Genomic DNA, 24,902 nt, shown 5'->3' with positions numbered 1-24,902 from the left:
AGGTCACAAATGGGTAACCAGTTTTCTTTGACCCTTATAGTCATAAACAATAGTAGCCAGTATTTTGATATTGTGGGATTAGGAATAAAAATCTGGATTTCTGGGTGTTTTTTAAATGTTTATTTATTTTTGAGAGGGGGGTGGTAGGAGCAGAGAGAGAGAGAGGGAGACAGATCTGAAGCAGACTCCAGGCTCCAAGCTGTCAGCACAGAGCTGGATGCAGGACTTGAACTCACAAACCGTGAGATCATGATCTGAGCCGAAGTCACTCAACTGACTGAGCCTCCGAGGCGCCCCTGGGTGGTTTTAAAGGTTTGAAGATCTGTCAACCTTGGGTATCGTTGTGACAATTAGCTGGAACTCAGTAGTAGTTGCCCTTTTTCAATAGAGGACGTATCAGACATTAAATTGATAAGAACAGATACTACACTTGATCTTAGCCAAAAGGCCCAGTGCCCTTTTTGGAAGAAACATGCTCTCTGCAGCTTGTCACAGTTCCCATCACCGTCTATGAGCTTCTACTCAGCATATTTCATCAATTTGTAATTACCTTCCTGGCCCCTGTAGGCATCCTAAGCAGAGAAAACGGCATCAACCAAAGCTTGGAAAAAGAGAACGTGTAGGGAAGAATTTTGTCAACTATATCTAGTGATGGTAAAGTATGCCTCTTTGTGCCCAGTCTATGTGGCTAAAATGAAGACATTGGTTTTCTCAAATTCTAGTATTGTGGTAGCAGGATGTGAGGAGAGAATGTGAACACATCATATTGTCCCCAAGTGCTATTTATTAACTTTAGCTAAACCAGTGTACCAGATAAGAGAATAATTATTTCTGTGACCAAACTGATCATTTGCCTAAATGTGACACTGAAGGGTGTGCTCTAACTAGTTGGCTGTGTAGTTGGGATCAGATGAAACATTCAGCTGTTTAGTTTAATTCTCAATTACAACCCTAACTCTTACTTGTTTAAATCATCCAATTTTTTTGTAAGGTTGATATCATGTTCCTGGAAATGTATCACTGAAAGCCAACATTATCACTGTGGCTGAAAGCTACATTCCATCCTCATGTCATAAAAATACATTGATGTTAGTCTCTATTTTTGAAGCCACCAGAGGACCCTGGGACTCATGACACTCAAATTTGTCTGGATGTGCCATTCTCAATATGCCTTGTACGAAATTTCCCACCTTAATTAGAAATGGTAGATGCCAAAAGTGCCAGTTCTGAAGCAATCCCAAAAGATAGCCCCATACTAAGGAAACAAGTATTCAATTCTAAGACAAAATATTTTATCCAGAAGTGGGGAATCAGTAGTAAAAGCAGATGATGAGAAGTCATTGTTCAAATGTAGCCAATGTACCAAAGTTATGGTCAAAAGCAATAAACCTATTTTTAAAATTCCTCCTTCTTTGGCAGTATCCATGTCAGAATGACAGTTCATGTTAATTGCCTAGATGTTTTGGCTTTCAAGTGTTAGAACAACAAACACAAATCAATTTTGGGCTGAATTAGCCTCCTCTTTGTATAGGCCTTTCAGTAGTCCAGCAAAGTCTATAAAACCTCCACTTGTGCCTTCTCTCTTTCCTACTGAGACACAAAACATATTTGGGTTTCATGCTGGTTCTCACAAAATCACCATAATTAACAGAATAGTGCTACCTTCAGATGAACAAAATGCTTAAGTTTTAAAAATTTTGTTCATTATGATAGATCTTTTCTTTCTACTGGTGCATAAATTTTGATATAATGAGAGTAAAAAAACCCCACACCCAATCATCACCACTTTTCACCATATGAGTTTGAAAAATGAATAGCAACAGGGGTTGATAGCCTCATGGGGAATGCTTCTTTTTTTTTTAAGAGACTCTTTTGTAAAAAGTTTTATTTATTTACTTTGAGAGAGAAAAAGCATAAGTGGGGGAGGGCAGAGAGAGAGAGGGAGAAAGAAAGAATCTCAACAAGGTTCTGCACTGTCAGCACAGAGCCTGAGGAGGGGTTTGAACCCAGGAACCAAGAGATTATGACCTGAACTGAAGTCGGATGCTTGACTGACTGAGCCACCCAGGCACTCTGGGAATGCTTCTTTTATTTTACACTATTTTGGTCCAAGTGGAAAAGGATGGCATTATCCTAGAACACAGCTCTTGGCCTCCAGATCCCTTTTGGCATTTGGCTTGTATCAGAGTTTCTGGTGGGAAAAGGTAGGGGAAGCATACATTTTCCTTAATTGCTGTGTAGTCACAAACTTGCAGCTGGCTGTGCCTAATCAGTCACGAAGCCAAGCCAAGAATTCCATCCAAATGGAATGTCTGAAAGTGTAAACTCTTGGTGAATATAAAATTAATTCAGTCTAGAAAAATTGGCAGGTCAGTAGAAGTCAGGTCAGGAAAGGAAGTTTTTAGAAGAAAGTAAAGCTGAAGCCCAAATGTATGTGGATTTTGGCAGATACTCTTGCTTTCTCCTTTGCCCCTTCATGGAGAGGTCTACGTCTCAATATACAGATCCAGGTGCTCCTGCTGAGATGTGAAAATAAAGAATGAAAGAGAAGTAGATTCCTTCCTGGCCTTGCTCTGTTGAGGAGAGTTCAGGTTTATGCAAGGGTTATGTGAAGAGTCAAGTTTTACATCTTGTCTAAATCGCAAGCTGTTGGGATTTCAACACATTAGGGGCTGGGTATAGTTTGCTATTACCTTGGACCTTTGTGATAGTCCCATATTGATAGAACTAACTTAAACCAGGGCTAAATCAACCGGCGATCTTCAGTTAATCAAAGACCATTAGGAGCAGAGTATGTGAAAGTACTTAAGATTAATTTGTATTGGCAAGCAAGAGTGTTAGATGTGAAGCACGATGTGTTAGGAAAAACACGAGATCAGGAATTATAACATCACATTCTTCTTCCAGTCCCTATATCCCTCACTAGGTCTCTGTTTCCTCGTAGAATGAGGGTGTTAGAGTTGGAGGCGGTCACTAGCCTAGACAATACCGAATGTAACTGCTATCTCTGAATTGCTGTCATTCTAAGGAAGGCATATTTGGACACATGGAGAAGAGGAGGAACCTGTTGATTTATTATTTCTTCATGTGAAATAAGTCTGCTGGTTTAGGTGAGGACAAAGATGTTCAATTTTAAAGGTTAACACAGATTGCAGATAACTCTTCCTCATGTCATTCGACTGTGTACTTCCTAGTCCTCTCTTACCAGACTTATGTGGACAAGTTAACAAATCAAGGAATAAGGAATCTGGCCTCTTTAAGCATCAGACTTATAAATCATGGGCAGATGATCTACTCACTCTCTACCATCTTATTGCCTTCTGGGATACCTTCTGCCATTAATCTTGCCTGCACAAAGAAGGATGCCATTCAAGACGGTATAGCGAAAAGAGCCAGGCCTGAGAGCCAGAAGGATGGGATTGTGTCCTAGTTCTGCTATTGATTTTTTTTCACAATGTGAGATGTTTATCTTCTTCTTATTTTTGTCTATAAAATGAGGGTCCCAGATTAAATTGTGTCTGCCACTCTTTCTTGCCCCCTAAATCTATGATTCTAATCCTCTCTAGGAGATGGAAGTGCCTGTAAACATTTACCTTTCTTTTGTGGTATATGGAGGTGAACATGGTAGCAATCCTAGCCGAAAAAAATTTGTGTGGGGGATAGTCAAAATTAATCTTATGTTTACAGAGTTCAACTCATATAGTTACTTTCTGAGGAATAAAAAAGAAAAGGAAATGCCAGATAAGCACAGTATCTATACCATAGCTTAATGTTTTGTCCTAAATCATATAACCTTTTTTTCCTACTCTTTTCACAGAGAGGAAGTTGTGCCAGTGTAAGCTTCCAGGTCACCTCAGAAATCCAAACTGGGTGGTCCCCAAGGCTCTCCTTTTCTTCAGGGAGTCTAACTCCAGCTACCTATGAAAACTCCAACATAGCAATTTATGAGGTAGGATATCCAAGAGCTATCTAATCTGCTTCCTTCTTGGGTTTTAAAATGAGACAGTGATTTACAACTTAGTCTTTGGGTGAATATATTGAGGCTTTTGGTAAGTCTTTCCAGTGTTTGGTTTGTTATCCACTTTTGGACTTGTTTGGCTTACATTTTGGACAACGATTTTCCTCAGCAACTAATCTAGTTACTTATATAACTTCATCAATCTTTCAACTCCATCTATTTACTGTGCATGTGAAAAAATGTTGGTGGATTCAAATACTTAACCATGTCACTCATTCTAGGAGATATGGGTGTAATAATAGAAGAAATGACTTCCTCAGTCAATGGTTTGCAATGGAGTGTCTAGAAACATGTTTGTGTAGAGTAGAGTTTTGGGCAAACCCTACCCTTCAAATTCTAGTTGTTCTTCTGATGCCTGTCATCTTTGGATATTACTGAAATCTTTTAAAAATCATTTATTTATTTCTTTTTCTCAGCCTGTGCTGCCTTCTGGAGTAATGGGTTACCTTCTGCTGTGTGAAATGGAAATCTTTTTGAAAATTTTCACTTAAGTTTCTGTCTTTCAAGGTTTAAGAGGCCACCCCTGACCCCTTGTTCTAAGAAACTGGAATTTGGCAACCAGAACATATCTTGCATCAGTTGGAGAGATGAACTGTTTCTTATCAGCAGGAAAGAGTTAAGCAGGGGGTAAAAGGGAAACTAGTCCCTCCTAAGTGATGCCTTCCCAGTGTGGTTTCCTTGTTTTGTTTGAAGATACTCCCAATAGAAGCAAACACTTTCAACTTCAATAGTAATTACAAAGAAAGTCCAAAACAGGACAGAATTAGTTTTTAGATAGTCCAACATATTGAAATTTCCAAGTGAGTGTTCCCCTCCATTGGCTAAATAATTGACAGAGGCCTAAAACATCAAGATCGGCATGATGTATATTTGCTCAGTGTACCTGAGTACTTTGACTTAAATTTGTAGCAGGAAACCTCTGGATCTGGCCTTGAAGCCAATTTAATCAATGAGGAGATTTGCTTCAGATTAAGCTTGCGGTATTATGGAATTGACAGCTCTACTCTCTGAAAGACCAAAAGCAAGATAATTACATAGATTTAAAAAAATGTTTATTTATTTTGAGAGAGAGAAAAAGAGGCAGAGAGAGGGAGAGGGAGATTCCCAAGTAGGCTCCGTGCTGTCAGTGCAGAGCCTGATGCCGGGCTCAATCTCATAAACTGTGAGACCATGACCTGAGCCAAAATCAAGAGTCAGATGTCTAACTGACTGAGCCATCCAGGCACCCCTACATAGCTTTTGAGTGTCAAATTCAGTGAGCTGATGGCTTTATGAAGATATTGACACCTCTAACATTCTGAAATATGCTCAATAATCCAAAGTGGTATCTAGGTTTTTCATCTGTAAAATGAGGGATGGAACTGTGCCTAGGCTTCATCTTCAGTGACTCTGATTCTATGGGGTAAGCTCAGGCATTGGTATATTTTTCTTTCTTTCTTTTTAAAAATCTTTAATGTTTATTTTTAAGAGAGAGAGAGACAGAGACAGAGACAGAGTGCAAGCAGGGGAGGGGCGGAGAGAGAGAGGGCAACACAGAATCCAAAGCAGGCTCCAGGCTCTGAGCTGTCAACATAAAGTCTTATGCGGGGCTTGAACTCACGAGCCGTGAGATCATGACCTGAGCGGAAGCTGGAAGCTTAACCAACTGAGCCACCCAGGCACCTCTGGCATTGGTATATTTTTAAAGTTTCCCTGTGTGCAGCCAGGGCTGGGAATTGCTGGACTAAGAGATCTCTAAGGCCTCTTCTGGCTCAGATATGCTATGATTCCCTGATTCTGTAGAAGAATTTATGTGTTGAATTGTGGTATGTTTTATTTGGTGGAGATGGAAGGTTATAGTGTAGAATTGAGAAGGGAAAAAATAAACCTCTGGAGGTAACTGGCCTTTAAGAATCTGTCAGATATTTCCCCATTTCGGAAAGAGGCAGAAAGTTGAGTTAGTTCCCATAAATGACTGTTGGTCGGTCAGATCATGAGTATTTCTGAACTGTATAGGCCAAAGGGGGCCTTTATCTGCACAAAAGGAGGGTGTTAGTGAGAATAATACCACACCATGCAGTCAAGATTAGGCTGATGGCAGGGTGCGAAGGAAGACAGCGGAAGCTGGAAAACTGCCTGGCAAAGGCTGAAGAGGACTCTGGGAGGGAGTGTAAGTTAATTGAATCAACAGATCAAACAAAGCGGTTCAGTGTGCCTTCTGAAATGGTCCTCTATTAAGAGTGTTTTAAAGAAGATTCATTATCTAGTTTCTATTTAAAATAAATCAGGTTTTCAAAAGAATTGTTATTGGAAGACCTGCATGTTCCAGATAACGTGCCTGGAGTAGCAGACAGCTAATACTAGCAAAGGACAGCCTTCTCTAGGATGTGCCATAACATTGTGCAACACTGACACAAATTCGCACTTGGATTACGTGCAGAGTTGCATAAGGAACTGCACCAGAAAATCAGCCCTTATTTCATAGATCCTCTTTGAGATAGGAGAAGAAAGCCAGATGAGCAGCCCGCTGGGGAGAGAGAATGTGAATCGCAGATACAGTGGGAACATGTCATGATCCGCTCTAATAGCCCCCACGGTGTAGGGGAGAGGGGTGAGGCAGGCATTAATGCAACCCTGATACACTAGGCGAGAACCTATTGAACTTATCCTCCCCCTTCATCTCTGACTCGTTCTGCCTCTCAGCCTCTCCCTGTGTTTTCCTCCTTGTCTCATTTCTGTCTCTCCACTGCACACCCTCCCCATGCATCTTCCTTTCCCAGAGCCTCTTTTCTTCTATTTTCCCACCTTCTTTTCTTTTAAAAGTTTATTCATTTTGAGAGAGAGAGAGAGATCGGAGGAAAGCAGAGACAGAGAAGGGGAGAGAGAGAGAATCCCAAGCAGGCTCCACACTATTAGCACAGAGCCCAACTCAGGGTTGAATCCACAAACCGTGAGATCATGACTTGAGCCTAAATCAAGAGCTGGACGCTTAACCAACTGAGCCACCCAGGAGGCCTTCCCACCTTCTTCTATATCGCTTATACCTCCCTCTCCCACCCCCCTCTCCTTTCCACCAACCATCTCTCTCATCACAGAATTGTCCAGCTCTTTCAATAAGAAAACTGGGGCTCAGGCTGATTAAGTGGCTGCCCTAAGGTCACCCCTGAATTTGAGGCAGAGCCAGGTCTAGGACCTCATTCTCTTTTTTAATTTTTTTATTAAAATTTATTAATTTTTGAGAGACAGAGAGAGAGCACGAGCTGGGGAGGGGCAGAGAGAGAGGGAGACACAGAATCTGATACAGGTTCCAGGCTCCAGCTGTCAGCATAAAGCCCGATGCGGGGCTCAAACCCATGAACTATGAGATCATGACCTGAGCTGAAGTCAGATGCTTAACCGACTGAGCCACACAGGTGTCCCAGGACCTTGTTCTCTTGACTCTTAGTTAATGCTCCATGGCCTTAGTGCAAAACTGATGGACTTTAAATTACTTCTAAAAAGTTTAGTGGGTAGAGTTTGATGTTTCTTCTTCTTAATTAAAAAGTGAATGATGAATGAACTATTTTATCATTCTTTCTCTTAAAAGAAAAAAACAAAACAAATAGTGTATGTGTGGTGAAGATAAAACCTGCCCATTTCCTTCCGTTTCCTCATTATTCATGAAGTAGGACACACACAGACTCAATAAAAATTTGCTTATAAAGTTTGTGAGAATTATTTAAATCTTAAACACACACAAATCCCCCAAACCAAAGAAAGCCCATGAGAGAAAAGAGCAATCAAGTGGAAAGTGGAAGACCTTGGTCCTGTTACTACCTAGCCTTCTGACCTTGGGCAAGTCATTTAATCTCTTTGGACTTTAGTTTCTTTATCAAAATATGGATGGAGTAGAATAGGGATATCCAAGACCCTTTCAAACTCTCAAATTTGGTGATTTGGCTGGGAAAAAAAGCTCTGCTTAACTCTCTCTAAAAGCTAATAAGTCAGAGAGAAGGCTAACCCATGTCTATAATATGGCTGACTCCAGGAAGAAGGTATCAGGTACTGGGTTTTGGCAGAGTCTCAGTACTGATGTTCAGGTTGTGCACTGCACAAGGGCACCATGTCTAAGAGGGTGCTATTCACATTATAGATGTATACTAAGTTATATGAGAGTGGTGAAGGAATGGGCAAAGAGGTCCTGGCCTCCCAGCCTAGCTCTGGAACGAGGTGGGTGGGGGGTGGGAACTTCTTATACCTACATTTATACTAGCACACTTGACTATGAACATAATCACTGGTAAACATATGTGCACCTGATTATATGCTATCTTGACTATTCCCCCAGGAGTTTCTTGAGGTCATTCCTGTCTCCTGCCTAATAGCTTTGGAAGTCCAATTTCAGCTTCTCACCTCCACCCTTATAGCTTGACTCCAAACTTGACAAAGAAGCTCTGGGGCTTGGTGGTATGCAGAGTATCCATGCTGCTAGTGGAATGTGTTCCCTGGTATCTGGAGGATGTATGAGTAAACAGGAGTGTGGCACGTGCATGTATGTATACAGCCAGGGCTCCTGCCCAACATCACAGGGCTGCCACAGGCTGTAAAAGAATATTCTCACATATCTATTTTTTTACTTGAGGGAAAGCACCCCTTTTTTTTTTACTGTTTATTTTTGAGAGAGAAAGAGAGACAGAGTGTAAGTGGGAGAGGGGCAGAGAGAGAGGGAGACAGAATCTGAAGCAGACTCTGAGCTAAGCAGGCTCCAGGTTCAGAGCTGTCAGTACAGAGCCTGATGTGGGGCTCGAACCAATGAACTGTGAGATCATGACCTGAGCCAAAGTCAGACACTTACCTGACTGAGTCACCCAGGCGCCCCGAAAGCACCCTTTCTAATTAGCACAAAGGTGCAATAACAAATAGTGACCATGGCCTGAGTAATATAGTTGCAAAGATGGTGGGAAGCTTTATTGTCCATTGGTATATCCCACACATTTGCTGATTTTGTGAATTCCCAATTAGAATGTTTTTCTTTGAGCTTAAACTTTGGCTTTGATCCTTCTAAAGGGCAAAGTCCTCTGAAGGCTAAAACTTAGAGCTCATGTCTGGCCCTCATGACTTCTATGATTAAATAAGTAAGTATGTTGGTGCTGAGTGGCTCAGTAAGTTAGGCATCCGACTTCGGCTCAGGTCCTGATCTCAGGGTTTGTGAGTTTGAGCCCTGTGTTGGGCTCTGCACTGGTGGTGCAGAGCCTGCTTGGGATTCTCTCTCTCTCCCTTTCCCCTGCTTGTGCACTCTCTTTCTCTCTCAAAATAAATAAACTTTAAGTAAGTGTGGGGTGGAGCTTGAGAATTGGCCTTTCTAACCGGTTTCCAGGTGATCACGAGGCAGCTGGTCTGGGGCCACACTCACGGAATTTCTGAGCAAGAGTCTAGGAAGGCTGTCTTTCGTGCTCGACCATTCTGCTGCAGACAGACACTGATCCTGGACTGCCTTGCTAGGCTCTGTGGGTGCTGAGCCTGGCTGGCACAGTTTTGTCCAGTGGCTGAAGGCCTCTAGTTAAAGGGTTTCAAGCTCCTTGGCTAAAAGATGCCCTGTAACACAAAGTGCAGGCGAGTAACTCAGATGCCTGCAGCTCCCATTATTAGCCTTTGCCTCTGGCAGGTCTCCAGATGCAGTGCCACAGCTGGATATATTCCTTAATAAGAGAGTGGTTACACTCTCTTATTCTTGGAATTTGACTGCACAGAGCTCTCTGCTTTATTATCTCCACTCGATGACAAATTGGTGCAGCCTGAAATGGAATCTCCAGGCTATAGGTAATAGATGTGAAAGCCCTTCGAAGAGTAAAGAGCGCTGTGCAAATGTAAGGCATTATTATTATTATGGAGAAAAAGGGATCTATATTTGTATTGCTTTTTCAAAAAATTTGGGTCGGACAGAAACTAAATAGGGCTTGATGACTGATGAATCCTTGAGGCTATGCACATAGAGGAAAGTTATCTATCAGGCCCTGGTGTTAAAGTGAAGACAATAAGATAATTGTTGGTTTTTGACTTGACCGCAGCCTTAGCAATAGGTGCTTTGTGGTTCAAAAGTCAAAAGGACTTCTGGAAGAGTCTAGATTACTCCTATTACCACGGTGGTACATGTGTGCATCCAAATAAGAAATGTTTAATGTACATTTAAGCCAACTGGTTTATGATTGAAGCATAAGTGTTCCCCCAAAATGGCCTGTCCCATGAGAGAAAAATGGATCAAGGTAAATGCAGACAACATTTGCTGCATTCTGTCTCCTGCCCTACATCTCCCAACACAGATGCCTCGAGGCAGTAAGAATGACAACCATCACCATTAATTGCAGAGAACCTGATGCTACATCACTTAGCTATGAATAAAGGAAATGACCTAGTGCTTCCTGCAGTTATTGAAGGGAGGCATTGTGGAGAGAGGTATCATTGCTTTTCTGGGGTCTGCATACCTGCAGTGGTTTCCCTGTCTTTAGTTAGTTGGAGCTTTTACATTTAACTTCTCTGCATGGCCTCATTTTTACCTCAAACACAGAGTGTCCGTGTGGTGGAGGGTAATGGGGAAGGAACAAAGCGTGTTTGAGTTGATGGTCAGATTAAAAACCCTGCGTATGGAAGGGCCTTTGCTCTGAAGGTGTTGGCAACTAAGTCTTATCACCCCTCTCTTCCTTTTCTTTCTAGGGTGATTGGGTGTGGCTGAAGAAGTTCCCCTCTGGAGGTTTTGGAGACATTAAGTCCATTAAAGCATGTGCAAGTAATATGTTTGAAATGGTATGAGAAACCCTCATTTACCTACTCAAACCAATCCTTTTTCCAGAGCAACGAACACCAGCTGTTAGGAAGTCCCCTTAACAAATCAGTGCAGGGAAACTGCAGGATTGCTATTGGCTTGATATGACTGGGTGATGCTGTGAAGGAAGAATGTATGGACTCTGAAGTCAAAGGGACATGAAGGATTCAATTCTCAGCTCTACCAGTTAAGAGCTGTTTTAACTTGGGCAAGTCACCTACATTCCCTGGGCCTTACTTTCCTTGTTTGTAAAAAAAAAAAAAGTATATTAATGTTTACTTCCCAAGGGTTGGTGTGAGGATTAAAAGGGAGAATACACATAAAGAATCTTGCACATTTCCTGACATATAGCTTCTTTGTAAGATAGTAGCTATTATGATTAAGTAGACAACCCACAATTATTCAAAATCTTCAGTTGCCAGGCCTGGAAATGTCATTGTGTGATTATTACTTGCATAAGAAAAATGGTTGCCCCAGTCCCACTAATTATGTTTAAAGAGTCCTTAGATGGTTTGTTTAAGGAAGCAGTGTGTAGATATGTCAGGGGTGATGATGACTCCTCCCAAACATTTTTTAAAAATTTATTTGAGAGAGAGAGAGAGGAGGAGGGAGAGAGAGAGACACAGAGAGAGAGAATCTGAAGCAGGCTCCGTACTCAGTATGGAGCCCAACTTGGGCCCATGCTCTGAGCCAAAATCAAGAGTCCAATGCTCAACCAACTGAGCCACCCAGGCACCCCAGCTCCTCCCAAACCATTTAAAATCTTGGCACCTCCTTGAACTGTGAGTCCATAAAGATTTACAGAGACTGTTTCTGGTTCCTTCAGACTCATGAGAGTGGGAGTTTTAGAAAGTAATGATAGATTTCTTCACATTTACGAAGCAGGCGAGTTCAAATCAATCCAAGAGGTATGAATGATACACATCCAGAATACTGTACAAGTGAGAAAACAAAGAAAATGGGGAAATAGAAGATATGTGGCCCATGGTAGATGGAATGAACCCCAGGGGTCAGATGAGATGTTATGGTTTGGTATTTCTCTTACATGTGGTTTTGATGCCTGGAGCTGAAGGTAAAATAATGAGAGATAAATCTATAAGGGGGACCAAAGTCAGGCTAGAATAGGAAATTCCACACTCATTTGATGATCCAGGATGCTAAATAGAGAGCTACATTCTAAGTCTGGAACCAAACAGGGCCAAACTTGGGGGAGCTGATTAACTAGAAGTATGGAAAGAAAACAATAGGTATTGGCCCAAGGTACAGAGTATCTATGATTTTTGGGTAATTTTTACTTTTGATATGATTTCAAATCTACAGAAAAGGTGCAAGAATAATTAAAGGAATTCCTGTTTACCATATCCAGATTAGTCAAGTGCTTACATTTTGCCTAATTTTTTTTCATTCTCTACTTATAAATTTATGTATTATTTTTTCTGAATGATTTGAGAGTAAGGTATAGACATCTGCCCTTTTACTTGTAAATACATCAGTGCGTATTTCCTTAAAAAAGGTATTCTTGTACATAACTATGGTATAATTATCAAAATTAGAAAATTGAATATTGATACAATAATGTTATGTAACTAGTATCCATATTTTAATTTTATCAATGGTCATAAATACATTACAGCTAATTTTTCCCAGACCAGTTTCTAATCCAGGTTCACATATTGTGGTTAGTTGTCATGCCTCTTTAGTTGCCTTTTATCTGGAACAGTTTCTCAGCCTTTCTCTGTTTTTGTCTACACCTTGATATTTTTTATTCTATTTTTATTTAAAAAAAAATTTAATGTTTATTTATTTTTGACAGGGAGAGAGAGAGACAGAGCATTAGTGGGGGAGGGGCCAAGAGAGAGGGAGACACAGAATCCAAACCAGGCTCCAGGCTCTGAGCTGTCAGCACAGAGCCCAACGTGGGGCTTGAACTCACAGATCATGAGATCATGACCTGGGCCAAAGTCAGATGCTCAACCGACTGAGCCACCCAGGCTCCTGATATTTTTTTTATTAAAAAAGAAATTATTTATTTATTTATTTATTTAATTTTATTTATTTTTGAGAGAGAGCACACGAGTGACTGAAGGGGAGAGAGGGAGACAGAGAGAATCCCACGAGGTTCAGAGACAGAGGGAGAGAGAGAGAGTACAGAGCCCATAATGGGGCTCAAGCTCACCCATCGCAGGGCTCAATCTCCCAAACTGTGAGATGATGACCTGAGCCAAAGTTGGATGCTTAACTGACTGAGCCACTCAGGTGCCCCTTCACTTTGATATTTTTGAAGACTTCAGGTCAGTTATTTGATAGATGGTCCCTCAATTTGGGTTTATCCCATGTTCCTCATGGTTTGATTTAGGTTATGCATCTTCAACCAGAAGATTACAGAAGTGATGCATTGTCCTTTTCAAAGTGCTTTTTATTAGGAGGCACACAATATCAGTTGTCCCATTATTGGTGATGTTAATTTTGATTACTTAGTTTAGGTGGTTTCAAAATCTACTAGATTTCTCCACTATAGACTTACTGGGTTTTTTCCCCAGTGTAATTCATACATAATCTGTAAACAGATACTTTAAGTTTGTGTAAATATCTTGTTTTTCTTCAAGCTTTTGCCCACTAGTTTCCTAATTCCAGTGTTCTTTTTATGTTTATTGGTTGGTATTGTATTGTAAGAAAGAGCCTTACCTTCTCTACCATTTATTTATTTATTCATATATTTATATCAGTGTGCATGTATGGGTTTTAATTGTATTCCTATCTATGTATCATTTATCTAAAACCATGAGTTCATATTAATACTTCTAATTATTATTGAATGCCACAGAGTTCATTTTGTCCTTTCTCCTTTCCATATTGTAACTCTGTTCTTTAATAATGAGAAAACTGGTTCCTATTATTCTCATGACGTCTTTTTATGTGTGCCCTTACTGACTTGTGTGGCCATGTCAGGTACAGATAGCAACTCAATTCTAGGGAGAAAGCCAGAGTTTTCCAGAATTTACCATGTGAGAGGCCCTAATTCCTTTCTAGTGCTTCTATGGGGCAGGAGGCAGATCTGACTGTGCTATCACTATGCATCCAACACTGCCTTGACTACTTATATGCCTTCATGATCTTAAAATTTTGGGACTGGATACCAGGAACCAGACTTGAAAGCAGATCTTGGGGAGCCAGGTATAGAAAAGAGCCGTGTACAATGAGACAAATGCTCTTGAAAGGCAAACAGCTGGAGTCAGAAGGCCAAAGCACTGATGACCTTCAACACCTTTTAGGGCCCCAATTTCTGCAGAAGTATATGTAGAAAAATCAGGCCATATCTCCCAGGCTCATGTTCTTCCCCATTGGCATATTCTGTGTACCATCTAATACCCTGGCTACTTAGTAATCTCTCTCTCTCTCTTTCAAAAATAAATAAATAAAACTTAAAAAAAAGTTTTAAAACATTTCTTTTTTCTCTAGAAAGTTCCTTTGTGTTCTTCAGTAAATTTGCGCCACCCCCCCCCCAAAGAGGGACCCAGTGTTCCAGGTATTTTTCCTATCTTACATTAATTTTGCTTATTCTGTAACCTCATAGAAGTAGTATCATACAACATACCAGCTGATATTAATCAACATTATTGTGTGTGTATAGCTTGTTCATCTCATTGATGAGTATTCAATTGTATGATTATAGCACAATTTAATTGTGTATTTTCCTATTGGTGGGCATTTTGGCAGATTCCAATTTTGACTGTTATGAATGTAGCTGCTATAAATATGCTTTACACACGTCTCTCTTTTATTTTACAAATCTTTTTATGGACACATTTTAATTTCTCTTGGCTAAACACCTAGCAGTGGAATTTCTATGTTAACGTATAGTGTACAGTTAAGTTTATAAGATACTATCAAACCTTTTCCCATTTTGATTTCCTGCATGCAAGTTGTAAGAGTTCCCGTTGCTCTACATCATCAGCAATATTTGTTAATGTCAGTCTTCATAGTTTTAGCCATTCTACTGGATTTATAGGGGTATCTCATTGTTGTTTTTTAAATTTTATTTTATTAAGTAATCTCTATGCGGAAGGTAGGGCTACAAGCTCATGACCCCGAGATCAAGAGTCAACATGTTCTACCAACTGAGCCAGCCAGGTGCCCCCTCATTGTTTTGTTTTTTAATATTTATTTTTAATTATGATAAAAACATAACACAGTGTACCATTTCTAAGTATATACTTCAGTAGTGTTAAGTATGTTTACGTTACTTTGCAACAGATTATCACAACTTTTTCATCTCACAAATCTGAAACTCTGTATCCATTAAACAACTCCCCTTACCCACTCCCTCCTTGTAACTCCTTGTAACCACTATTCTATTTTCTGTCTCTGTGAATTTAGCTATCTCATGTAAGTGGAATCATACAGCCTTTGTCTTTTTGTGGCCAGTTTATTTCACATAGTATCATTGTGTTTTTAAAATAGATTTTTATTCAGGTTTAATTAGATGTTCTATTCAATGAATTTTGACAGTTGCATATATCTGTGCAACCACTCCCCAAAACAAAATATAGAGTGTGTCCATCATCCTAGAAAGTTTCCTTGTTTCCCTTGTCAGTCATTGCTCCTACCCCAGAGACAACCACTTTTGTGATTTCTATCATCATAAATTAGTATTTTTTTCTGTTCTTTGATTTCATATAAATAGGATAATACAGCATGTACTATTATGTGCCTGGTTTTTCTCTCTCAACATAGTGGCTTTTAAGATTAATTCATGTTTTTGAAGGTAATAATAGTTCATTTTCTAAAATTGCTGAGTAGTATTTCATTTTATAAATGTATCACAGTTTATCATTCTCCTGTTGATGAACATTTGGCTACTTTCTAGTTTTTTTGGTGTAATGTATAAGGCAACTATACTCTTTTTAATTGTTAAAAAACACAAAATTACCATTTTAACTTTTTTTATGATGAATCCACCTTAGTTTCAGTTTCAGGTATAGAATTTAGTGATTCATCACTTACATAAAACGCCCAGTGCTCATTACAAGTGCCTCCTTAACTATTTTTAAATACACAGTTCAGGCCTGTTAAGTATATTTTCACATTGTTGTGAAATAGATCTCCAGAACTTTTTAATCTTGCAAATCTGAAACTCTGTACCCATTAAGCAACAACTCTCTTTTTCCCCTCCCCCCAAATCCTGCTGACCACCATTCTTTTTTCTGTTTCTGTGAATCTGACTACTCTAGAAACCTTATATAAGAGGAATCACATAGCATTTGTCTTTTTGTGACTGGTTTATTCCATGCAGCATAATGTCTTTGAGGTTCATCCTTGTGATAATATGTGACTGGATTTCCTTCCTTCTTAGGGCTGAATAATACACCATTGTATGTTATTCACTCATTTCTTGGTGGACACTTTGGTTGGCTCCCCTTCTTGGCTACTGTGAATAGTGCTGCTATGAATATGGGTGTGCAAATATCTCTCTGACACCCTGCTTTCAATTCTTTGGATATATACCCAGAAGTGGGATTACTGATTCATATAGCAGCTCTATTTTTAATTTTTTTAGGAATCTTCATACAATTTTCCATAGTGATTGCACCATTTAGTTACAATCCTATCAATAGTACACAAGGCTTCCAATTTCTCCATTGCCTTGCCAATGCTTGTTATTTTCTGTTTTTTTTTTTTTGTTTTTTTGTTTTTTTGTTTTTTTTGCTTTTTTTGCTTTTTTTAAATAGTAGCCACCCTAGTGGGCCTGACATGAAATATCATTGTTGTTTTGATTTCTGCTTCTCTGATGATTAGTAATATTGAACATGTTTTAATAGGCAACTATAAATATTTTATAAGTATTTTTGTTAACATATGTTTTCATTCCTCTTGGGTAAATACTTAAGAATGGACTAACTGAGGGGCACCTGGCTGAGTCTGTAGAGCATGTGACTCTTGATCTCAGGGTTGTGAGTGTGAGCCCTATGTTGGGGGTAGAGATCACTTATGAAAATAAAATCTTAAAAAAATAGACTAGATGAGTTGTAGAGCAAAGACAAATGTAACTTTATATGAAACATCCAAACAGTTCTTCTAATTAATTGGTTATAATATTTTACACTCCTTGCAGAAGCATGTGGATGTTCCATTTGCTCTAAATTCTCAGCAGCACCTGTCTTTTTGATATTTGCCTTTCTGGTATGTGTGAAGTGGTATCTTATTGTGGTTTTAATTTGCATTTTGTTGGTGGCTAAAGTTGTGAAACACCTTTTCATATGTTTATAATTTATTTGTGTATCTTCTTTTGTGAATTGCCCATTCAAATTTTTGCCATTTAATACAAAATTGCTGGGTTTTTTTTTTTTGGCCTTTTAATTTTTGATTCAGAGACATTCTTTATGTATCCTGGATATAAACCTTTGGTCAGATATATGTTTTACACTATTTTTTCTAAGTCTGTGGTTTATTTGTTTTCTTAGTGGCATTTCTTGATGAGCAAAATTTTCAATTTTGAAGAAGTTCAGTTTATTATTTTATTTTATTGTCTAGAAATCCTTGCCTATTCCAAGAGTCTAGATTTAGGACTATGACCCATCTTGAATTATTTTTTTGTGTATGGACTGAGAAAATTATCAAGGTTCATTGTTTTTCCATAGAGATATCCAATGTTCCTTAACAACTGCTTTAAAAAAGCTTTCCTTTCTCCATTGAGTTAACTTTTCAATTTGGTAAAAATTAACTGACTATATGTGTGTAGGTATATTTTTGGACTCTCTACTCTGTTACATTAACTCATTAATGTACTCTACTGCCAATATCACACTACTTAATTACCAGAGCTCTGGAGTAAGTCTTAAAGTCAAGTGGTGTAAACTCTTCCAACTTGTTCTTTTCAAGATTGTTTGGATAGTGTAGTTCATTTTAATTTTCAATAAATCCTAGAATCAGCTTCTATTACTTAAGCAAAACCTTCTGGAACTTTTGATAGGAAGTGTATGAATCTGTAAATCAACTTAGGGATGATGGACATCTTAACAATATTGAATTTTCCAGTCCATTAACGTGGTATAGATCTTCATTTATTTACATTTTCTTTAATTTTTCTCATCAGTGTTTTGATGCTTTCACACTGTATTGAGTAGAAATGATGAAGAAAGACATCCTTGCTTTGGTCTTTGCCCGAGAGGAAAACGATTTAATGTTTTACTCTTGGGTTTGATGTTACCTGGAGGTTTTTTCACACATGTCCCTATTTCTGATTTTCTGTGAAAAATTTTTTTAATCATTGAGTTTTTAAAAATATATTCTCTGTCTTTAAAAGTTTATCTTTAGATTTCAAGAGTTTGACTATGATGGGTATACATGTAGTTTTCTTTGTGTTTAATCTGTTTAAGGTTCACTGAGCTTCTTAGATGTTTAAGTTGATTTTCAAATGGCAGGAGTTTGAGTATGATGTTCCTAGGTTGTATTTCTTCTGTTCGGTGTTCAATGAAGATATTCTTGGATATTTAAATGGAAATCTTTCAACAAATTCAAGAAATTTGGGGCTACTATTTCTTTTTTTTTTTCTTTTCCATTCTCTCTTGTATCCATCTGAAACTGAAGTTATGTATGTGCTAGGCTGCTTGATATTATCACACAGATCCCTGCGACTCTATTCATTTTATCCCCAATCCTTTTTTCTCTGTTTTTCAGATTAGTGTATTTTTGATTGATCTCTCTTCAAGTTTATTGACTTTTCTGTCATCTCCTAAGCCAATCTAGTGAATTGTTTTTACCTCAGTTATTATATTTTCCAGCTATAGAATTTCCATTTGATTCATATTTATAGTTTCTGTTTCTCTGTGATGTTCCCTATCTGTATATTTATTTTGCATATGTTGTCTTTTAAGTCCTCAACTATTTTTGTAATATCTGCTTTAAAGTTTTTTTATGCTAGTTGCAACATCTCTATCATCTCAGGGTTGATTTCTACTGATTGCTTTTATTTTTTTGAGTATAGGTCACATTTCCCTGCTTCTTTGCATATCTAAGACTTGTTGGTTGATTGCTGAATATTATGAATGATACATTTTAGAAACTCTGGATTCTGTTATATTGCTCTGAAGAATGATTTTTTTTTTTTGCAGGCAGTTGTCTTAGCTAGACTCAGTTTTCAACTTCTTCTCCCATGTGGTATGCAGTAACTAAAATCTCTGGTCCATACTTGCAGGTTTAGTTGTTGCCTTTTTATAGGGTCCCTGGGACTTTCCCTAAGCATGAAAAGATTAACATTCAGCCAAAGATTTGGGAAGATTAAAAAAAAACTTGCATTGAAGTAGAGTTGACATACAATATTATATTAATTTCAGGTGTACAACATAAAGATTCATAATTATATACTTTATTAAATGCTCACAATGATAAATGTAGTTTTGAATAAATTTTATATGTATATTTTGGGATTGAACTTGCTCTACAGCACATCACCTTCCAGGTATTCTTCCCTGACTTTCTAGGTGTCCTGTTGGCTCAAAACTTTGCCTTCTGACACCTCAAACCTGCCAGGATGCAGTTTCTGCCCATAACTCATGTGCAGTTTGAGGTGCATGTAAAATCATAAAAACAAAACAAAACAAAACAAAACAAACACAAATGCAAACACACTTTTACCTATTTTAGTGTGTTTTTCAGGTTTAATTTTACCTCCATTTATGCTTTTGTTCACTCTACTGCTTTCATGGTTTAAAAAATACTGTTCCATATTTTATGGGTTTTTTTGTCTATGAATTATTTAAAGACATGTTCCATTGTCTTCTGTCTTCCATTGTTGCTGTCTCTTCAAATATCTAGTAATTTTTTTTTTATTATGTGGGTATTTTATATAAAGACACTGTAGAGGCTCCAGGTAATATGTTCTACCAATGAGGGTTTTTTCTTTTCATCTGTTAGGTGGGTAGGGTGAGGGAGTAATCACATTAATCTAATCAGAGACTGAGCTGAATGGAAGGTGTGTTGTAGTTTTAATTAGACTCAATACACCTCTAGTCCTGTTATGTTTCCCAAGCGTGTCCCTTGAAAAGCCTGCAGAGCTCTGTATTCTTCACTTTGAAAGATTAGTATGTTCAGACTATGCTTCATATCCTTTGGTCTTTACTCTTTGGCCTCTACCCTTACCCCATGATGCTTCTATGTTTGGCAAATATCTTGAGGAAAACACCAGCCATGTGTTTGTGGCAACTTTGTGTCTTAAATATTAGGAGACTAAAGGAGGTTTCAGCCCACCTTATAGAAGCTTCCTAGTCTTCTTTTTTTTTTTTTTTTTTTAATTTTTTTTTTAACGTTTTTTTTTTTTTTTTGGGAAAGAGAGAGACAGAGCATGAACGGGGGAGGGGCAGAGAGAGAGGGAGACACAGAATCGGAAACAGGCTCCAGGCTCCGAGCCATCAGCCCAGAGCCTGACGCGGGGCTCGAACTCACGGACCGCGAGATCGTGACCTGGCTGAAGTCGGACGCTCAACCGACTGCGCCACCCAGGCGCCCCCAAGAAGCTTCCTAGTCTTCTATATAGCCTCCAATCTCAGAATATATACTGTGTGTGCGGGGGAGCCAGCTAACATTTAGGTCTCCTGAAGTTTATTAATTGTCATGCCAGTACTCCACAATTGCTGAAACTTTGCTGATTTTCTTTTTGTCAGAAAAACCCTTCTGGTAGGCTAAACCTGATCTTCAGCCTGTGCTAAGGATTAGCAAATGTCCCCGAGGAAGAAAATGGCTGGCAGCAGTCTCCTTATCTCAGAAGGGCTCCTGCCCCCCTTAATTTTAGGTCCTATTTTTTTTTTTGCTTCTACGTATCCTCACGGTCTTTTAAAATATTATATTTTTGCAATTTATCTGGCTTTTTAATGTTATGGTATCAGGAATGGTAGTCTTCCATGACTTACTACATCCTACATGGTATAGAAGTCCCTCTAATTGCTATTAATATAAAAGAAAAGCTATTTAAAATGGTCTATTAGATCCTCCATGGTCTGGCTCTGCCTTGCCTCTTCATCCTTATCTCATACCACAATATTTCCCTTGTCCTCTCTGTGTCAGCCACATTGACTTTTTTTCAGTCCCTGGATTGATATGCTCCTAGCACAGAGCCTTTTAACATGCTATTTCAGTCTCTGGAACACTTTTCTCTCTTTTCTTTCTCTGGTTAATTCCACTGATCTTTTAACTCCCAACTCAATTGTTACTTTCCAGGAACCCTCCCTCAACCTCTCTGATTAGTCAAAGCCCCAATTATGCACACTTACATTATGTATCTCCCCTTTATAGGTCTTGTCAGAGTTGCACATTTACATTTATTCACGTAACTATTTAATTAAGAGGTCAGGGACCACATAACATTTTGTTCCCCATTTGTCACCATCCCTAAGCTGGTTAGCTCAGTGCCTAACATATAATAAGGTACTCAATACATGCTTTTTAAATTAATAAAGTGTTACCAGCAGGAAACATAGCATCAGAAATCTACTAATACCTGGTTAATATGTTCTAGATGACCATTGACCTCTGGGTGGTAAAGAGTGAATAGTTTGGTACAAGGGTAGGAGGTCTTGAACAATAGCTCTCTACATCAAAACAAAACAAAATGAAATAGAGGAAACAGACATAAGCAGCCATTTAGTCCATGGAGGTAGAAAACCTTATTGCCAAAATATGTAGCAATGGCTGATATAGCAATGGCAGGTACTGATGTGGTATTGCAGCTGCAGTGCAAGTAGGAATTATGCTGATGTTACTATGTCCCAGAAACATTTTCAAGCAGTTAAAGGTATCTTTAAGGCCACTTAAGCTAATGCTTGACTCGGGACCAGTTTTTTTCTGGTGATTGAATGCTTAAAGTTTTTATATAGGTGCAGTACTAACAAACATCTTGGGAAACAGGACAATTGAAGTCTTGAACATTTGATGGCAACCACTTAGGGACATATTATTGAAGGGGTGAGGTACATGACTATCCAGGAAATGTTGAGATGACCATCTTGCTAAAAAAAAAAAAAGGTGTTCCAAAGATTCTCTGCTTCCTTGGGTTGTCCAGAATATCAGTAGGACATGACTGCATGTAGGTAGCTACCTGGTTCCTATGTGGGCTCTTCTATATTGGTTGTAGCTGAGAACATATGACGGTAAAGATCTAGGGAAAACCCAGGCCTGAACTTTTTCCATGCTAAGGCTCCTAGTGTAAAGCTAGATGCTGTGACAAATAGACCCCCAAATATTTAATGTCTCAAACATAGAAGAAGTTTTATTCTCATCCAAATAACAGTACAATGCAGATGTTCTTTGTTGGCAGGTGACTTCTTTCCAATATAGGGATTTGGGGACCCATATCATAAGATATGACCATCTTATGCCTCTGTCTTCTCCTAGGACACTGCCATCAACTGTATTCATCTATACAAGTGAAAAATAACATGAAAGGCATATATTTACTTCTTAAAAGCCTTAGCCTAGAAATGGCACATGTCACTTCCTCTAACATTTCACTCCTTAGAATTCAGTCATATGGCTACAGTTAGCTCCAGGGGAGGCTATAAAATGTGGACTAGATGTTTTTCTAATAAGAAAAGGAAATAGATTTGTGTTGAATAGCTGGCAGACATAGACACTTTGTATTCTGTCTTCTAAAAGAGATTTAGAACCTGTAGTATTGGCTGCTTGCTCCATAAGAGATTGTACAATAAAACCTTAATAAAAAGTGTCCACTTTACTAGTGTGGGCTGAATTTCCATGTCTGTCTTAGCTGGTTTAAGCTGCATTTTTACTAAGTGACTTGTCATGGGTGCCAGGCTTTTATGCTTAAAAGGCACCTTTAATGGTTAATAGTTGCCATTTCCACTAGGGATAATTTAACCTCAGCTTATATCACCCTGTTGGAGAAGTAGACTCATATTCTAAGCTAGTGTACTCCATCTCAATAAATGTCCCACTGTAGTCTCAATGCTCAACATAGAATAATTTGTGATTTAATCCTTTTCCTTATTTCCCACGTGAAATGTAGGTACAATTTGTGAAATATATGTAGAATATATATCTTTGTATATCTGTGTAAACATATTTATAGGGTAAGTTTCTATTATTAATAATTTATTGATGGTCAAATTCATCAGCTACTTTTCTGTCTTCATCTTCATCTGACTTCTCTGGTATTGATAACATTTTCCTGAAATTCTTTCTGTCATTTACCTCAGTTTCCTGAAACTCTTTCTGTGGTGTTCATAATATTGTTCTAAGTCTTTTCTCCACTTCCCTGGCCTTATTTCTCAGTCTATGTAGGATGTTCTTCCTTTTTCCTTTTTTTAAATGTTGATATTTTCCTGTTCTCTTTTTGTTCTGTAGGCTTTCCTTGGGCTATCTTAGCCACTCCCATTAATTTCATATACCATGCTTTGCATGTTTATAGTTCCCGAGTTTATTTATCCATCTAGATCAGACTTCTTTCCTGAGCTCCAAACCCTGAATATCCAACTGTCTTTGGAACAGTTCCACCTTGATGTCCCACAGGCACCTCATTCTTAACAATTCCCAAGCTGAATTAATTGGCCTTCCTCATCACCAAAATGTTGTTTTTCCATCTATTTTAGGTCAGATCCTCTAAAAGTTGAGCCTGAGATGGAGATTCTTGTTCAAATTACTCATTGCTTCAAGAGAAAGGGAGTGAGGGAAGCAGCATAGGGCAGAAGTAATAGTTCAGCAAGTATGTGATCTCAGCTGGAGACTAGCTTCAGTGTGATCTCATGGGGAAAATGCTGGAGTGCAAGTTATATCAGGAGTCCCACCTTGAGGCCAGGGAGTTGGACTTTTGTACCATTCCCAGGGAGTCAATCATTGGCTAAGGTCTGTGGGTGGGACAAAACCTTTAAGGTAAGTTGGCTTCCATTTGGCTTGGACCCTAGGACAATTTTCCTGAGAATGGAACAGCTGTGAGTTATCAGCCAACATTCACAGCAGCTGAGTGATGCACAGCAAAGGGGAAATGGGTGGGACACCAACATATCCATTACTACACCATCCCTGAGTCCCCTATATCGATATATAGAACTGCTATCTGCCCAGGAATCCAGGTAGAAAGCTGGAAGTGATCATGGAGCCCTTTTCCCTCTCATCCCCTTTAAATAGTAAGAATAATAGTAATTATTGAGTGCCCATAATATAAATTTCAAATACCGTATCAAGGTTGTCAAAGACCCATGGAATGTGGTTCCTGTCTCTCTCTCTCCAGTCTTTTGTCTCATATTCTTTCCCTTACACTCTGTTCTGGCCACCCTAAACCTGTTTCAATTTCCTCAACATAACATGCTCCTACTCTCAGCCCCTCCCACCCTGTCACCTTCATCTGGTCAACCCGTATTTGTCCTTCCTGGCAGTCAAGTCATTACCTCCTCAAGGAAGCCTTCTCTGATCCTTCAGGCTGAATTAACATCTGAGCTCCCCCAGCATGCCATGCAACCTTCCGTAAGAATACATTTCACAGTAAAATACAGCTGTCAGCTTGTCTATCACCCCTCTTTGAATGTGAGCTCTTTTCATTTTGTGTATCTCTGCATCTCTAGCATGTATGTAGTACAGTGCCTTGGACATGTGGGCACACACTGAATGCTTTTCGCATTAGTGAAAAAATTAATGATGCAAAGGGAAAATGTGGTAAAAATTCTACATGTTTCTTCTGAAACAAGTTTTATAGAGTTTGGCCTGATGTTTATGTAGGCTATTTATTTTAATACACACTGGATAGATGAATATCCACAAATAGACAATCTGTTATTGTATTAAACTTCTTTAGTTCTCCTGGCTCACTGAGCTCCATTCCAGAGTCTTCAATGAATCAGGAAGAAAGCCACAGACCTAATATTCACTTAAAATATGCTAAGATAGATCTCTCTCTAAAATCTCCCTCTGACCATTGCGTTAATTTTCTATCACTGCCTATGATACTGTATATATATACTACATATATATATATATAATATATTTATAATATACATATTGTCTTCATCCTTATTTCTAGCACACAGCTCCTAAAACTTTTGGAATTCCCTAAGTGAGGAGAATGGTAAAGTTGTATTTTGTTATGTTAACGAGATGTTTGGA

At 38.7% G+C, this 24,902-nt stretch overlaps 1 protein-coding gene and 1 pseudogene across 1 annotated transcript in view; one reads left to right on the top strand and one right to left on the bottom strand.

Annotated features, from left to right (window-relative positions):
• Positions 1–24,902, top strand: part of GUCY2F (guanylate cyclase 2F, retinal) — a 93,269-nt gene that overhangs the window by 35,451 nt on the left and 32,916 nt on the right. The window contains exons 6-7 of the mRNA XM_049644168.1: positions 3,818–3,949; positions 10,688–10,777. Of these exons, the coding sequence (XP_049500125.1) occupies positions 3,818–3,949; positions 10,688–10,777 (222 nt within the window). The remainder of the gene's footprint in view (positions 1–3,817; positions 3,950–10,687; positions 10,778–24,902) is intronic.
• Positions 350–459, bottom strand: LOC125932492 (uncharacterized; annotated as a pseudogene).

The sequence above is a fragment of the Panthera uncia genome, chromosome X, assembly GCF_023721935.1.
Source record: "Panthera uncia isolate 11264 chromosome X, Puncia_PCG_1.0, whole genome shotgun sequence".
Classification (NCBI taxonomy): domain Eukaryota; kingdom Metazoa; phylum Chordata; class Mammalia; order Carnivora; family Felidae; genus Panthera; species Panthera uncia.
This window is presented reverse-complemented; position numbering and strand designations above follow the sequence as displayed.